The sequence below is a fragment of the Genypterus blacodes genome, unplaced genomic scaffold (assembly GCF_046128005.1).
Source record: "Genypterus blacodes isolate CSIRO-AG114 ecotype Tasmania unplaced genomic scaffold, CSIRO-AGI_Gbla_v1 ptg000156l_1, whole genome shotgun sequence".
Taxonomy (NCBI): Eukaryota; Metazoa; Chordata; class Actinopteri; order Ophidiiformes; family Ophidiidae; genus Genypterus; species Genypterus blacodes.
Window position 1 is genome coordinate 3687369 of NW_027466957.1, and position 17979 is coordinate 3705347.

The 17979-nt window shown below is 41.6% G+C and overlaps 4 protein-coding genes across 4 annotated transcripts in view; 2 read left to right on the forward strand and 2 right to left on the reverse strand.

Moving 5' to 3' along the window:
- Positions 1-2885, reverse strand: part of nphp4 (nephronophthisis 4) — a 141988-nt gene extending 139103 nt beyond the window's left edge. The window contains exons 1-2 of the mRNA XM_076166125.1: positions 2600-2885; positions 1830-1967 (exon numbers count right to left, since the gene is read on the reverse strand). Coding sequence (XP_076022240.1) covers positions 1830-1967; positions 2600-2776 — 315 coding nt within the window. The 5' untranslated portion in view covers positions 2777-2885. The remainder of the gene's footprint in view (positions 1-1829; positions 1968-2599) is intronic.
- Positions 2886-4758: 1873 nt separating this feature from the next.
- Positions 4759-7905, forward strand: dffb (DNA fragmentation factor, beta polypeptide (caspase-activated DNase)). Its single transcript, XM_076166637.1, has 7 exons — positions 4759-4925; positions 5206-5332; positions 5457-5642; positions 5844-5923; positions 6003-6176; positions 6775-6875; positions 7042-7905. Exons 1-7 carry the CDS (start codon positions 4803-4805, stop codon positions 7289-7291), a joined length of 1041 nt encoding a protein of 346 aa, XP_076022752.1. The 5' UTR covers positions 4759-4802; the 3' UTR covers positions 7292-7905.
- cunh1orf174 (chromosome unknown C1orf174 homolog) lies at positions 7903-13246 on the reverse strand. Its single transcript, XM_076166638.1, has 4 exons — positions 12975-13246; positions 10754-10825; positions 10145-10528; positions 7903-9585 (listed from the first exon to the last, which is right to left on the reverse strand). Exons 1-4 carry the CDS (start codon positions 13026-13028, stop codon positions 9445-9447), a joined length of 651 nt encoding a protein of 216 aa, XP_076022753.1. The 5' UTR covers positions 13029-13246; the 3' UTR covers positions 7903-9444.
- A 2215-nt stretch (positions 13247-15461) lies between these two features.
- b3gnt7l (UDP-GlcNAc:betaGal beta-1,3-N-acetylglucosaminyltransferase 7, like) lies at positions 15462-17891 on the forward strand. Its single transcript, XM_076167086.1, has one exon. The coding sequence runs from the start codon at positions 15714-15716 to the stop codon at positions 16983-16985; it is 1272 nt and encodes a 423-aa protein (XP_076023201.1). The 5' UTR covers positions 15462-15713; the 3' UTR covers positions 16986-17891.
- Positions 17892-17979: the final 88 nt, after the last annotated feature.

The following is a 17979-nucleotide window of genomic DNA, read 5'->3' on the forward strand; positions in this document are numbered from 1 at the left end:
CATTAAGACAATCTGAATTGTTGTTTAATTGTATATTAAGTCCTGTATATGTACGACATGCTATTTCAGTGTCAATAGGTAATCGTAAAAGCACACACAGCATCACATAGTTAGACATCAAATGTTGTTTTGATGTTTCCTCTGTCTTATTATTACATAGAAAAAATGAATGTAAAATAAAAAGAGGAAAAGTGGAATGGAAAGGTCCACCACAATTTAGTACAACCATCCCCTCAAACTATAATATATTACAGTCAGTAAATATATAATTATGCCATATTAACCTCTAAATCATAATCAGTTGTAAAACTAATGGTTGGTACAACCCTGTCTTATCATAAAAGAACACTGCTTTCGGCACTACAGTCTGCGCATAAAATCTAATCGGAAGTAAAAGTGAGCAGATGAGGACACAAAACTAAATTTACCACCACTTCAGTGGAGAAACTCTGCTTCTGGCAAAAACCGAGCAGTTTATTCTGCAACAGTGAACTCATCAGAGAGTATAACTTCTCAGTTCTTCTCAGCATATTTTGCCCTAAATGTTGTACAAAGGCAGAAAGAGGTAGAGACTAAGTGAGCATTCATGCTAAAAAAGGGAACAAGCTTTAAAAAGGATTCATGTTCTCTGTTTAACAAAGACAAATGTTCAAATACAACGGAACGCATTGCTAAGTAATTATACACAGTATACTATAACGACTATAAGTTAACATTTTTTCCATATGATTTGCTATAAAGGTTGCTTTTTTGTATCTCATAAAAGCTAACAAATGGCACCACTTAACTGGAGAGCCTGCCTGAATGTTGTACTGAGTAATTTAGTCTAAAGTAGAAAGCGGCTGGGGCCAAAGGCTCAGCCACACATAGCTGTGATGTAATGGGTGCAGTTAAGCCAAACAATCCATTTTGGATTCAGTGGGTTTCTCAGAGGGGTTGCGCATCTACTGCTAACAACCTGATAACGATTGTTAGCAGAGCTGCTGAACCTGTTGCATGGAGAACTTAACCCTTTAATGACAGCCACAGAAATTCAGCAGAGGTGTTCATTATCACTTAGTTCTGTAGGCGAAGAGCGATGTGAGTTGCAACTGTGTACACATTATAGGGGCTCAAATACTGCTGAGAAAACCATTAGATGGTACGTCTGTGTGCCCAAAGCATACTGAATGAAAGTGAGTGTGATGTCTGAGCAGACCAAGTTGATTGAATCACGGACAGACCAAAGCACAGACATTACAAAACCACCAGAATTTCAATGACAGCATTAGTGAGTACACCGAAAGTGAAGGACTATGAACAGTTAAACTCATAAACACAACCCTAAGTAGATTGGAGTTTTCAGTACCACCCTGAAAAAGCAATTTACAATTTCTTTGTCATGGTCACTGTGTATATTGTGAGGATATTAAATATTGTGCAGTGTTAAATTGTCTAAATGAACAAGCATTGCGACAAATGCTCTATGAAAAATTGATCAACTGTTTACCTTGGCTGTAGTATTTGACATCAAGCGCATAAGACACATATTTGCATTGTTCCAATTTTTTTCCTCTGCTAAAGATTAAACATCTGTAGACTCGTTCTGTATCAACACCCCAAAAAATAGGGATCCATACAGCATCAGTTTTGGCAACCTAGACCTGTGCCTAATGTCCTGTGTTGAGGCTGTAATCACCTTAAACAGCATAACACAACACAGTCACTTATGATTTGTTGTTAATTTGGGGTTTGTCATTCAAATGAATGCAACGGTTCAATTGGTTTAACTTATACTTGACTGGATACTGATTATTATATATCAAACACCAATCAGACATTCCTCTTACCTCATTGAATGATATCTTGTTGTTTTTCATCCTCTGGGTTGAACTCTTCCATGTTTTTCCAAAGAAGTGTTGGTGACTGGTATCAAACAGAGTCACACGTAGCTGGTAGGTCACAGCTTGTTCACCCTCTGAAACCTCCTGCAGGCAAAAGGTAGATTACAAAAGTCACGATACAGCCAGCCCTTAAATATTTACAATCACGTGACAAATATGTAAAATAAATCTGAAAAAAAATGTGCAGCACAACCCAACAAACACCTGCAACACTAAAGTTAATATACTAAATCAAATCCTCATTTACAGCTAGAATACAGTGTTTGCATATTGCCAATGTGAAAATATGGATGTGACCAATGTTATTAGGTGTTGTTGGGTTGTCTTTGACCAGAGCACGCACGTCATTCTTATAAAACTATAATCAATACGTCATAGTGATTGTATATTTGGTAAAGAGCAACTCTAAGTTCAATTATTAAGATTGTTTGTATGAGTTCGAATTCGAATTTCTCTCCGCGGGGCGTGTTGTGATGAGTCGTGTTCTACGTGGGGAAAAGATACACGTTAATGTTCTTAAATATATTTAGCAGTACGCTAACTGACAGGCTAGCTAACGTGTATGTGTTCTATCATATTGCGTTTAAACTCTCCTGTCTTCACTGCACGTAGGTGGGCACTGTGAGTGTACGTGCATGAAACCACAACCCTGCTAATGCTATCTACGCCGACTGCGGCTCTAGCTTATCAAACAGAGGCCGTGGACAGACTTTGACCTGCGGTAGGTGAGCTGCGGTGAGCCGGCTGAGGCTCAGCTGAAAGCCGTGAGACTGGTTGAAGTGCTTCTCCACAGCGCGGCGGACTGTCTGGTTGTGCGGGGGAACAAACCGGCTTCTCTCAAACAGTTCTCTCCAGCCGCCCACAGAGGATGAAATGTCTTCTGTTTTCACCATATTAATAACTTATTAAAGAAATAAGCGGAAAATTTTAGAAGAAAGGTCCCCACATATAGCGCAAAACAGAGACATTACAGTGAAATGAATCTTATCGTTCAGATTTTCAAACCCGTGGCCGCCATATTGAGATTAGCTCCTACTATTTAGTGCCTGGGGTTTTACACAAAGGATCACGTATTCCATCAGGATTATTGAAACATACAATGTAGTGCAAATAGCAAACACGTAATAAACCACACATATTGACCGTATTTTAGTTAGTAACCCCGAGTACAGACCGTGTAAACTACACGTTACGGTCACTAATTCAGGACTCTGACCCCTTTTTATTTGGTTTCTCCCACCACGGCACCAGTTGCAGCGTCAGTTGCCATGGTAATGCGCATGTTGCCACGCTGGTCAAAGTGCATAGCTGTGTCTCTTCAAAATAAACACAAACATAAACAAAGCAGATTTGGGGCAGATAAATATTTATCATGGCGACGAATTCCCTCCTGTTTATCTTTTCATGCTTGTTTATGTGTTTGTTTATGTGGTTATTTGGTTGTATTGATATTGCCTGTTTATTGGTGTAAAATACTCCACAATACAATCTAAATAAAATAAAGCTAGATAAAAAAAAAAGCACAACAAATGAGATAAATTGTTACTGCAACAGTAAAAGCAGACAAACAGGAGTGGACTCAAGACATAAAAACATTTGCTGTCAGAATGTGCAATTACCTCAAATACACTTCATTATTGTTTTAAATAAAAAATACAATACAATTCAATATAAAAAATTTATACAAAAATGTTTTCCCTAATGGCAAAAGTGAAGACATAGTAGGGCTGTCTTTTTACACTGATCAGTATAAATTCTAGTTGTGGCACTGCACTGTCTATGATACTGGATGAAGTTTTCCAAATCCTTTTGAGTTTGCTCTTGTCCTGCTCTATTATGTTGCCAAACCATACTGTGTCAATTGCGTTATGCCACTGAAGAAGCAAAACCTCTGTTCACTATGCCAGAGGTATTTAGAGTCCAGGAAAGAAAGTCTGTAATATTAATGCCACAAAACGTTTGCACAGTTACAACATGTGTAACACTGATTTTTAAAAAAAAAGGTTTGTGGGCAGGTTTGGGTTCTTAAAATCAACAATGACCTTTGTTTTGTTTGCATTCAAATGCAGATTGTTATCTTGACACCATAGATGCATCACGTTTGCCTTCATTTATCATTCTGATCACTGTTGTAACATCAGCACTTTTTCTTATGTGATCATTGTGTAGTTTGGCTCCTTACTTGATGATCCAGTTAAGTACCTGACAAAATGAGCGGCCATGTGTTGCTCCTGTTTTAGGGAAATAAATGTGGATGACCAGTTAAAAATCATGCAGCCAGTCACAGATCTGATTACTGAGGCCCAAATGTTTTTTTCAGAATCAGTTTGGAAGATACAATACTACTAAAAAGTGAGCTATGACCTACCAGTAGCATACAGACATAAGCATTCCTCCCGTCTATATGTTTTAGTACAGTGTGCATATCAGTGTGAGACAGCATCATCAACATATCACCCTCCACAATTTCCCTCAGGATAAATAAAGTTTTATCTTTTCTTATCTCTGTTAGTCCTATAAACAAGCTCTAAGGGTTGCAAGGAGGCTGTCTGTTTGTTTATGTACAGTATTATTTAACCAGCTCCTCTAAGTATTCCATTACAACTGCGGTTGGTGCCACAGGCCTAGGATAATTGATGGAATCCTTTGTACAGGCACAATGGTTGTCTTCTTTAAACAGGCGGGTACATCATATGTACATCATATGACATAATGACTGAATAAAAAATAAGAAAAAATACCTTATACTTCTGAATAGCAGGTCTTGAGAACATGAAATGTAACAATCTGGGCCTCTGCGTTTGTGTGAACTGAATAATTCAAAGCGCTAGAGGGCAGCAGTGCGTCACTTCTATGTCTAATCTACTGATAGAGGAAGAAGAAGCGCCGGAAACTCCTGGTGTAAATAGAAACTGTGCAATGTTTGGGCTTTTTCAGAAATATAAACCTATGAAAATTCGAAATTTTCATGACAACAAAAAGTATGGGGTTGCAGCAAGAAATCTAAAAGAACTCCTCAAAAAGGCTTGTAAACAACTACAGGTAAGAGCGTTTTGCATTCGCTTCTGAGCTCTGTGAGTACTCTGAAATGTCATTTATGAGATAGAACTTCCTATGCTTGGATTAAAATGTATCTATCATGCCTGTCTATGCGCCGTACATAGAACCTAATCATGTTTAGGTTGTGCGCGCGTGTGTGTTTGTGTGTGTGTGGTTTTTTTTTTGATCTTCAACTGATAGTGGGAGATTGGAACAGAATGTTAGTCTTCTTGTTGTCGTTCCTGTTTTTCTTCTTCTTATTGTTATTCTGTCTGTGTCCCAGGTGCCTGTTGCTGGTGCACATGTGTGTTTGTATGAGGATGGGACTGAGGTGACGGAGGAATACTTTCCAACTGTGGCTGACAACACTGAACTTGTGGTTCTCTCCAGAGAGCAAACGTGGAGTGGAGGTAAAGTCAGAGAAACAGACAAGAGCACAATCATGACAGCACATCAGGAAAAAAAAAACTTCCTGGAAGTCCTGAAAGCTGAAAATATGTTTGGATCTAACCTTTCTGTGCTTGTGTTTTCCAGTTATGTGTGATGTCGGTTGGTTACTAAGCGCAGACCTGCATGCCGACCGCCTCATTGAAGCGGTGAAGGACCTCTTCTCAGATGAGCTCTCTCCTAAAAGACGGAAAATCCTGACTGACCTGCTGCTGAGTCTGGAGGACACGTCTGAGCGAGAGAGCAGAGAAGAGGACGAAGACTGGTTCAAAGGTACACAGTCCCACAAATCAACAAACTGTACAAACTGCAAATCATTCCACATATATGGAATCTATGTTAAACTCTTATTAACTCAATTTCCGGGAACAGAGATGAGAAACTACAAACTGGTCACAGTCATTAATATGTGCATGTGCCTTCATCGTTTAAGTTAATATGTTGCAGACTTCATTAAGTGAGTTTTCCTTTTAGGTGTTGATGTTCGGTTCAAGACAAAGTCTGCCTACATGAAGTACAACTGTGCAAGCCGAATACGAGGCTACGTTAAGGAGGTAAAACATCAACCACCTACCTCATGCTCACCAATCAGACATCTACGTTCATATTCAGTCGTTATCTTTGTCGCCTCAGGTCGATGATGCCACCAAAACGATCCAGAAGCCCAAAGTCAGAGCAGAGTTTATGAAAATGGCAAACTGTCTGACGGACATGTTAAAGTCAGCCAAGTACAACGGCTGCTACTTTGACAGGACGGAAAAGGAGACGGATCGCTTTTGTACTCAGGAAGGATGGTTCACCTGCCAGGTAACCAGGGCGTTGATAGATTATGATCATATCTGCTGCTTTATATCTTTGCGTTGTTGTAGAAATAGCACATGGATTAGTGAGCTTCATGTCAGTGAACTAGTTTGGACCTGGGGAATCACTTTGAGGCTCTTTCCCAAAGCCTGCTATGCTCTCATTGACCAGATGTGACATGGCAGACTGGCTAATCACTCGCTTCCAAACCACGTACTAGATGGATGTGTATCTACTGTAGGTGTGTCACATGTTGATGTCAACCTGTTACAGAAGGACAGTTGTTACAGTGACAGTTGTTGTTACAGCAAAGGACCAATCAAAGCGCTGACGTTTGTCTTTCGACTGCTGGCAACCTCAAGTGTTAATGTTCAACACAAACTTTGGAGGGACACGAAGTAAAAGCATTTATGGTGTAATATCATACAAGACAGAACCACCACAAACTGCAGCCTCTCTGACTGTGAACATAAACTTCATAAAAGGCTGAATGGTCTGTATTGTCTCACCTGATCATGATTTGATAGTTGATTGCCTATGAGAACCTTTAGAAAGTTGTTGTTATTGTTGTCTGTAAGCATTTTTGTTTGCGTTTCCTCCTCAGGGGTCATTTGACCAGGACGTGTGTCAGTCTCTGCACTCCATCAATCCTTACAGCAACCTGGAAAGCCGCATCATCTTCAGTTCGTGGAACCTGGACCACAGGTCAGAGACGCTTGGGAGAACTGTCCTGCACACTTCATCAGATTAAGTCTAATCAGCACGTGTTAGACCTATTACATGTTGTAATATGAGGAAATAGTACAAAATTCAGTCTCTGGCCTTATGTAAACGAAATGAAAGTCATATTTCTTGTGAAACTTGTGTGCAGGATTGAAAAGAAGAGGACGATCCTTCCTGCTCTGCTGGACGCTGCACAGAGTCACACGTGCACAGAAATCAACCTTGGCTACTTCTACCGTCTGCTCTTCACCAGGGACAACCTGAAGCTGGTCCACATTGCGTGTCACAAGAAGGGAGCCCACAACCTGCTGTGTGACCAGAAGAAGATGTTCAAACGAGCCAAATGCACCAGCGAGCCAAAACGCAAGGCCAAAGGCAAACGCATCAGAGTCGTGTGAATGATCTCTGGTTTATGATACGAGGGGTGCTATACTGTGTGGACTTTGATTAGTATATAACTGACTGAAGATGCTAAGATATTATGAGTGCTCAGTCTTTTACACTCAGTTTTGTATTTTTAAATATTTTCTACAGCACTGTGAATGGGTTCAGTCCGCAGGGATTTGCTCCGGGTTTCCAGGCTCAGGAAAATCTCAGGAAAAATCACGCATTTAAAAAAAATGTTTTTCCTGACCTGGAAATGTTTTGGAAAATTGTGAAATAGCCAGAATTTTTAGTTAATTATGTAATTGTTTTTGTATCAATGAGCATAATCTGGAAGTTGAGCTACAACCTGAGAAGTGTAAACAATCCAAATATTTTGATTTCCTGGAAATCCTCCCAGGACATCTGACAGTTAGTCTTTGTTCTTCCTTAGGTGTTTTCTGAGTTTGCTGTAGTGTTCTGCAAGTGTTTGTGACAAGTGAGTCCCTCGAGTCATCATCGCTGTGCGCTTGTTTGTCAGTTGAAAAATATTTATCATGACTAAGAGGTGAAAACAGGATGTACGTGGTGTCATTCGAGTCTTCTATTTGCAGTTGAAACCTTTTCTGAAGGAAGACATGTATAATAATGCTGTAAAAGTTGCTTTTCTCATTACGTCATGGTTAAGTTAACGGTGACTGTTTACCGACAGTAACTTCAAACAAGCAAAACTTTGAAATCAACAGAACATTTATTGACGTTAGCAGTCGTGTAAAATGCTTGACTGCTGGATTTCAGGCGTTGGGTCAAAATGTTGCATAGAAAAATATGAAAATGATATAAGTGCTTAAATTAGGCAAATGTTTAAAGGCAGGAAACAATAACTCATTAAATGTGACTAACAGCAACAGATGAAACACAAGCACTAGTGCAATTATGTTGAACCTCAAAGATGAGTTTTTAAAGCTAATGTTCACAGACACACTGGAGACTTTATAAGTATTTAAATAAATTTGATATTTCTGTGTAGTGGTCAAAAGCCTGCAATAAGCTCAGATGACCAAACATTTTCCAGTATATTTTTTCTTCAGAATTATACTAACCTGATCATTTACTTACAATCTTGTAGTTATGATATAGTAAGTCAATTATTTTGCAGTTTGTCACGGAGAGGAGAAAAAAAAAATCACGTGGTTAAACATGTAAGTGTACCAAATTTTCATTTTCCAAGACTTAGAAGAAAAAACAAATAAGGTGAAGGAGCGTCATGCAGGAACTGTTAACATGGAATCATTTACATTTTTAGCGGTGATAGCTCGTTTTATATTGTGTCTTTGGCGTGTGAACCATCGTCCAAGTCACTATGTGACATGATGTATTTAATATCATCATTTAAGGAAAAGGTGCTTTTTTGTTAAACCTGCACTCCTTTTGGCATTTGATTTCATCTTAAAGTGCAATGATCTTAATGATTCATGTGTGTGTCTGCATCAAACAAACACAAGCAGAACATCACACTAAATTAACTTTAAGGTCAGGAAACAGTTTGGCGTGTGGCGATTGTTGTGCATTAGTGCTTCTCAACTTAAAGTTACACATTCTCAAACTTTTCCAACAGAAGATTTGACAAAGCGATAGCATGAAACATTCCACAATACCGGTTTAAGATGTGTGCCACATTTACACTCCAGGTCCAGATACACACTTCTGATTTTCTATCTTTTCCTATGTGGTTTAAATCCATTCCAATCCGTGTGTTTTATCTGTCCCTCAAATCAGAGAATGTCAGATTCCAAGTGTGTATCATGAACAAAAGTCAGAATTTGGTGACTCGTACCTGGTGATGTAAATACAGCACAATGGCGAACTATTGATAACTGCTCTGTAGGTGGAGTTTACCAAACCGCACATTCAGAGTACAATACAAACAGCGATAGGTATAGGTTTGTCTTCCATATTTACATATGGCAGTGAGTGATGTCATTGGTCTACCTCCTAAACATCCCCGCACACAGAAGCATGAGCGCCCGCAAACTAGTCACATACGATTCCAGTTCTCCAGCTGATTGGCGGCGACTGAACGCAGCATCTGAGTTTCATTTGGTGGCTTGTTTCCAAAGCAGAGTTAGATTTTCTCCTTCGCCACTGGCAGCACTGATTTCACCACAGCCCTCAGTCTGATTTACTCTTAAGTGTCCCCTGTGTCGTCCTGCTGTGTGCTGCTCTCACCCACGTCCTCGTCATCATTGTCCTCTTTTGCATAGTAATGCCGCCTCCGGATCTTCCTCGGGTCATGGACGGATTCTACTGATGATCTTTGAGGAAAGTCCTGTGGAGGACAGACAATTTAAACTTTGGACTCGTGTGATTCATACCGATTGCTGATTGAATGCTGTATTGTATTTTAATTCATCAAATAAATTCAATTCAACATTTACATGCAAGTTGCCACTCCTCACCTGCGAGTTATATTTATCAAAAAGGAAAAAGCCAATATGGTAAATGTCGGGCTCAGTTACTGCATGTTAAAGAGGAACTGATTAAACTCTGCACAGTTATATGGCATTCATACAAATGTGCAGAGGTTGATGCTTATTGGAGAACAGAGCAAACAGAAGGTGAGCCATTACAGATGAGATGAAACTGGACAGACCAGTTGAAAGATAAACACAAATGAGATTAAGAAAAAGGGCCACATTGTGAAGCACTCATATTGAGAATCATCACTATTCCTCTCTTAAGTGCCTATACAAAGTCTATTTAATTGTCCAAATATAGCCTCAAATCATTCTCATCCTCCCTTACTGTGTCTGCAGCATGAATGAAGATGAAAGTGTGATTTTCCTACATTCAACAATAATTCCTGACACACCCACTCCACTCCTCACCTGTACAATGTCCAGGTTTCCAAAGAACTGCTCCACAGGAAGAATCTGGTTACTGTCGTCATCCAGGAAGACGCTCTTGTCGCCGCCTTGGTAATCCATCTGCTCCGTCTCCTGTCTGTCCTGCGCAAAGTGCACTCGGCATCTGTCCTGCGCCATCGCCGCCGCCGTCGCCTCGTTCTCTTTGCCCTCTTGGCCTTCCAGCTGCGGTGAGGCCGAGCATCTCCTGCTACCCGGAAGCAGGTGGCATTCGCAGGTGATGCGTGAAAGTCTCTCCAGAGGTGTGAGGGAGTTGCTGTACGCACTTGCAATTGAGTTGCTCTGTTGATGGATTGTTGCCGAGTGCGTTTTCGTTCGTTTATCAGCTCTTCTTCTTGTAGCAGTAGCCTGCGACAGACAGACGAGACCAATATTAGACTGATGGATCCGACAATTACAATCATGCAGTTCAGACGAAAACAGACTTTTTTGAAGTTAAGAAACAAGCTAAAAAACAGTGACCTCAACATCTGCTGCCAGGAGGCCAGCCACCTCAAAGTAACACACAAATGTTTTGTAGAAACGACCACAGCGCCTCACACCTGAAAACATTGTATTCAGAGCAATACCAACCTTTCTGGAACTTCTTGACTCTGAACATTTCTTCCGCTTTGCGTTCATGAAGTTGGCGTTTTGACCAGGCATCTGCAAAACAAAGACCAGGGGCCTTAATAAACAACCGTGCAAGAACTACTGACATTTTACGCTAACAATTTTCATTTGGGCATTCTAGAATTCTCTCTCAACTTCTCTTTTGGATTTGTGTGCGAGCCCACCGCCCTGCAGTCTCATGCCTCGTCATGGGTTGGCCGGGAGATTTACTGTGTTTTCTTCGGGCCTTTCTCAAGAACTAATTTGAGGAAAACTTGCAGATATTGGTGAGCGAAGGATTCATGTCATCAATATATATTATCAATATACAGGTAAAGTAGAAAATAAAAAGAGTCATGGGTGGTGTTTCATCATCTGATCATATAGTTTCAATGGCAAAATGGCCTGATCACTGATATCTGATCACAGTTCAATCAATCAGCCAAATAAAGACGCTCACACTGTTACTCAGTGTGTTTACAAGCACACACACAGCTCACGGAGCGTAACCTTGTTAAGGCACAGCTACTGACAGGTTGGTGCTACTGACAGTCCCCCATGATGTCGGCCAGTAACCTGATTTCTTCTTGGCAGAGGGATATGATGTCATCATACAGCGCAGGTCATCATAAAGATGGCCACACACACTGGTCAAAATTAGAATAGAAATCCAGTTGAGGGTTTACATGGCTAGTTAATTACAAACTTTCCTTCTGTACTGCAGTCCTCCTGGCCTTTGTACTAAATTCCTTGATGAATTCTCTGTTTTTATCACAGACATGATGACTCCTGGACAACAACAAAATACAGGGAGACTTTAATATTAATTTTCAGAATCAGAAGGATCCACTCTCCACCCTCACTGATTCAGTGGGTTGCTCCAAATATGTCCAAGACTCAACCCACAGAGGTGGACACACACTTGACTTGGTACTGGCACGTGGTCTAAATTCATTGAACCCTAATGAGGCCTCATTGGACACCTGAACAGAAAACATGAATTCCTTATTATCTGACACTTTGAAGTCTACTGCTCCTCTAAAGACAAATCCCTGGTTTTCGTGTGATATCTGTTGGCTTAAACAGTTTGCCAGTTTGTATATTGCTCTTTGTGCTTTTTTGTACCTTTGTCTAATCCCACTGAAAGTTCCTATTGCACACCAAGCCATTCATGGAGAGAGAATCTCTCATGGAATTGCCTCTTTTGAGGATTCTTTCCTTGTTCCTTTTACATTAAAGTTTTCTCAGGAGTTTTTCCTCCTCTTCCCAGAGAGCTTTGGGCGGAGTCTGGAATTTTCCTGATGTTGTGGGTCTGTAAAGCCCTTTAAGACATTGTATGTGATATTGGCCTCTACAAATAAAGTTAACTTAACTTGATACACAAGTTACTCCTGCAGAAATCTATGTGTGATCAACCAGCTTTCTTGTAGGTCTTGAAACTGGATTTCCAGTTTACAGGAAGTTTGAGAAACCAGTACGTTAGACATTTTATTGGTCAAGATTAAGGACTTCCCTCACCCAAACATAATAAAGTCTCTTGCTCTGAAACACCCCTGAGCACATGCTCGCTGGAAGTTTGAGGCTTTGGCTCTACAATTCCAGTTCAGACTGTACTTTTTCATCTATTCTAATAAACTGCAAGATAGTAAACTTATTGGACAGTTTGGTCAGACAGCAACACTCCTCTCTGAGTGCTGGCAGGTTAGAGAGACATTACTACCCATCTGTGGAATTACTCAGTTTGACTCAAGGCCTTCCAATAAATTGAGGTCCATCCAACACTTTCCACTATATTTAGCTCTATTTTCACATGTATGCACGGCTCTGAAGCCTCCACGTGTTGTTTTACTGTATTCTTCAGCTAGCATCGTAACAGACTTGAGACATTTGATGTTCCGAGGCGAATCTCAAAGTAACACCAGCGGGGCCAAAGGTTATTTAGGAAGCTTCCAACGTAACGTAATCAAGTCAGTCACATGGTGCGCTACAGTAACTACTCCACTATCTTTAATCACCTTGTTTCTCTGTGGCGACACAAAACTACGTCTGAAAATGGACGCGTTAGCTACAGCTAAGCTAACTAATCAGCGTTAACGCTGGTTAGCTCACGAAGGCGACTGGTGAGAGTGTCCGACTTCGATAGTTAGAGATCAATATTTAATATAACCTGCCCCTGACTGTCAGCACCGTCACTAACACTCACTTCGGGTCTCCTCGCAGGTGTAGCGTCGCCTCTGTCCTTCAGTGACCCCGACATGAAGCTTCACCGTCGTCCGGAAGCATTTACGAGTAGTTAACTACGCCGTGAGCGCCCATACACCTTAATCAAGCCTGGAACAAGTGGCGTTAATGTGAAGATAATGTGGCAACCCCGCCTCCATTTCCTGTAACTCTGTCATAGACGATCAATGCGGGTCACAGTCTGCTGTCGAGGAAGTATCCTATACCACAATAAAGCCCGACTAGTCTGTCAGGATCTGTGTCAGTGTGACGGCGTGGGGCAGCTTGTTTACTTCTGTGTTCAATAGACTGGTGTTCTCATTCTCCCTCGGTTTTGGATTGCAACACATCCATCATTATCAAGTGTCAGTGAAGTATCATAGATTGTTGTTACAATTTAGATACATTCATATTAATGGCGTAGGTGTTTGTGAAAGGATTGGTTTGGTTATTGTAGTATTTTATCTTGACAGAAAATGACTAGGCTTTTATGCTTTTATTTTGAAGACGCCTTTTCCGCTTTAATTCTTGCGTCATCTTTATTCTAGTTTAGTTTAGTTATTTGCTTGTCACGCGTGGACTTAACGCTAACTTAAAACGCGGTTTTATCCATACAATGCGTGAATTATCCTGTGGATTCCCTTCGGCTTGATTTTGATGATTGTGACGCTGTTGATGTACACAATAGTCGCAAGGGGGCGCGAAAAACTTTCAAATTCACCCTTTCTCCAGGGAACCTGAAGAATTTACACTATTTGCCATAATAATGATGGAAATACAGTAGAATGACTTTATTATTGTTAACCCTTAGATGCACGAGTGACTGGACCCTACACTCTTCCAGAAGTGGGTCAAAAATGACCCATATTAGAATCAATGTGTTTTTATGCCATTTTTGTCAATTTGGTTAAGAATAATCACTTGTATAATATTTAGTATTGTATTTAGGACCACACAAGAATGATTTCATGTTTCTTTTTCACTTTTTAACATTTTTGAAAAAGAAACTTACCCAGAACAGCAATAGAAAAATCGGAACATCCATTGTGTGTGTGTGTGTGTGTGTGTCTGTGTGTGTGTCTGTGTGTGTGTGTGTGTGTGTGTTTGTGTGTATGTATGTGTGTAACTGTCCAGTCATTGACAGTTCCTCTCTCTTTTCCCTGTTTTGCCTTCTTGTCTAATCACTGTATGCAGTTCAGACAAACTACCTGTTTCTGGCTGTGATCATTGCACACAGGTACATTGCATTTCCCACACCTATTGTTGACTTTGCGATCTTTGTTACTTGGGCAGATCTGACACCTCTTTCTCTTTGGTTGGCCCTGTCTGCTTCTTTCCTGTGGCTGGGTTGTGGCTATTTTCATCCACTACTTTGTCGTGGTGCATCGTGCTCAGGAGCACAACAGCTTTTCCTTTCTTTCTGACATAGCTGACCATGGTAAGGCTGTCGTTGAATCCAAACTCTGTGCTATGAACCTCCCTGGACTTGGAAGGCTTCATCAGAGGAGGGATGTCTGGCTTGTTCTGACGTAGAGTCCCCACAATAGTGAGATCCTTCTCCAAGAGATGCTGCGCAAGAGGCACACTGGTGAAAAAGTTATCCATGGTGATGTTGCGACCTGTGTTTCTAAATCTACTACACAACTGCTGGACAATGTTTTCCCCCAGATTCTTCTGAACTTCTTCCCCTGGTTGTCTCCCCGTGTAAACTATACCATCTATTGCATAGGGAATGCGTGCATCACAAACCCAGAAGATCTTTAGGCCGTACTTGGCGGGCTTGCTTGGCATGTACTGTAGAAATATATTATATTATATATATTATATGAAGATAATACTTACACGTATCAGCTCTTGCTGTGTAAAATAATCTTCCTGAGGGGTGACACTTCTGATATAGTCTGTGTGGTCCACAGTTAATGTATTCCTGACAGCCACAGGTGATAAGAATCAAAGGTTCCCATTGGATTCCATAGAAAATGCATGCGGGTCATTTTTGACCCACTTATGGAAGCTTGGGGTACTAATACAAAAACTACAATTTCTTAAAATGTATAAAAGGTAAGTTAAAAATGTAAATGGCATTATATCAAAAACATGTTTTTTGAGGAATACCTGGAATATGAAATGATAACAATTTTTCATTACGAAGATATTTCAAGAAAACAACCTCACCGGGTCATTTTTGACCCACTTATGCATCTAAGGGTTAAGTGGGTAGAAAAAGAACCTCGTGTTATATTTACACATACATTCTGGGGGATCTCTATGTTTCTTTCCAATGTATCAATTCATTAATCAATTTTGTCACAAATGTCTAACTGCAGCTAGTTAGTGAGAGAGAGGAAGACTTACAGGTCTGAGATCAGCACTACATAATGAAGGGGAGGAGAGAGAGAGAGAGAGAGGGAGAGGAGGAGGAGGAGGAGGAGGGGGGGGGGGGATTCAGTTAGTTTAAAGGCAGGGGCAGGAAGGCAGGTTGGGGCTATGCTGTCTGTCTGCCAGTCTGTCACACACCAGTGCTCTGGACAGACAGGAGGTTTGTGACTCCGCCGTCATGGCACAAATGGGCCCCGGGGCCACTCCAGTGTCAGCGCTCTCTTATAGCCGAGGATGCACCCTTGGGTGTCAAAATGAGGAGGGACTGCAGTCGTGGACTCGACTCGGACGCTCAGTTGAGACCCATTATGCCGGCAGGAGGAGCAGCATCTGAGGGGTATCAATGAGAGCCATGGATCATTTCTACCGGAGGAAGCGGGTGGGTCTGCTGAAGCCTCTGCTGAGTTTGTCTCTCGTCTGTGCGTCTTTTGTAATGATCCATAAATTAAAACTAGCGGAGAAGGATGGAGTTGGAGTGAAACATGTGCGGGATGCAGAGTGGTGCGGCTCGGGATGTGTTCCATTCAAGAAGGGGGTCGTGAAGAGCAGCCCGGCGAGCTCGTCCACGCCAGCGCCCGGGGACGGTTTGGATGCGCAACGAGTCTCCAACGGGACTCCAAGTTCCTGGGACGCACAGGTTCTCAACTGCAGCGAGGACGCGTCGGTGAGGACCAAGGACTGGTTCCGGCGCTTGGACCCCAGGTTTCACCAGTTTGTGCTTCACAGACACTGTAGATACTTCCCGATGCTCATCAACCACCCGGAGATATGCGCGGACAGAGAAGTGCACCTCCTCATGGTGGTCAAGTCCGTTATAGAGCAGCACGACCGGCGGGAGGCGGTGCGCAAAACGTGGGGCAAGGAGCACACGGTGGACGGGAAGAAGATCAAAACTTTATTCCTGCTTGGAAGCCCGACAACTGGCAAAGACACAAAGAACCTCCAGAAGCTGATTGACTTTGAGGACAAGATCTTCGGGGACATCCTGCAGTGGGACTTCATGGACACCTTCTTCAATCTGACCCTGAAAGAGGTCAACTTTCTTAAATGGTTTGACATCTACTGCCCTCATGTTCAGTTCATATTTAAGGGGGATGATGATGTGTTTGTGAATACACACAACCTGTTGGATCTCATTGGCTTCAGGGTGGAGGAGCACAAAGTAGACAACTTGTTTGTGGGCGACACCATCTCCAAAGCAATCCCTATCAGAAACCGTCAGAGCAAATACTACATTCCCAAGGAGCTGTACGATAAGCCTTATCCTCCATATGTAGGGGGTGGGGGCTTTCTAATGTCCTCCAAGCTAGCCAGGAGGCTCTTTGTGGTCTCGGAAGACCTGGAGTTGTACCCCATAGACGACGTGTTTTTGGGGATGTGCCTGCAGAGGCTCCACTTGGCCCCAGAGATGCACCCGGGCTTCAGGACCTTTGGCATCACCAGGCGCAGGACCAGCACCATGAACAGCGAGCCCTGCTTTTATAAACACCTCATTGTTATACACAAACTGAGTGCACAGGAGCTGCTCAGAATGTGGAGTGTGGTGCACAGCGAGGACCTGATTTGTGCACAGAGGACCTCTATGTGGCCCCCAAATGCAAAAAAAATTAAATAAATCACACCTAGCATCTGTAGGTCAAACTACACAAATTGTCAGAACTTGTACTTTTACTCCAACTTGAGTTTCACACATTTTCATGAATCTGCTTGGCTATGTAGTGAAGGGAAATCACTCATATTTCCAGAAAATCATCGTTTTTGTTGACTGGAAAGACCTTTCAGGATTTACACTTCATACATTAACAGTGATTGAAATGACTAGGTTGGATTTTCTCTACAGGCAAATCGGCCATGTCTCCATTTTGCGAAACCACTACCACACAGCTCCAGAGGTAACTGCAATCCCATTAGACTGTGCGATCACCTGCGGTAGCTTTGTGCTGTTCTGGTTCAGAGACACTGGGGATAAGTAAGAACTGTTTGGGTCTAAAACGTCCTTTCATTGAGTGCAACCCCCAACCCCTCACTAAATACTGTACATGTTGGTGCCATCGCAGTCTGGAATTTCATCACTGTGGTGTCCGTACGCAGCGGTTCATTGTGTCAGTGAGAGTCCACAGTGCTCAAACGTCCAGAGAAAACTGGATCTCTCACTGATGACCTGTTCAATACTACCTGGTGATTGTCTAAAGGAACTACAGGACTTGTTGCAGATCCTTTATGACAGCAAACAAATAATTAACTTCATGTTTGGGCAATTATTTTGTAGGGTACAGAAACTGTAAAAATCAAGAACTTTGTGTTTTGTAAGTTAATATATTGTTTTATTTTCACTTTTTGTAGGGTACTGTAATTGTAAAACTCCAGTGATTTATGTTTTTATGTTAATATTTGTGGACTTTTCATTTGTGTATGAATTGGCTTACGATTTTCAGTTAGGCCCAAAACCAAAGAGGCTAATGTGCTGTGATACTGTAGATTTCTGTATGATAGTGTAAATAAAACCAGACTTCTCTGTAAACTGCATACTGAATGAATATTGAAGCGTACAGTGAGTCTACGGTCATAATGTGCTGATGTGTGTCATTGGTGACAAACGTCTGCACAGC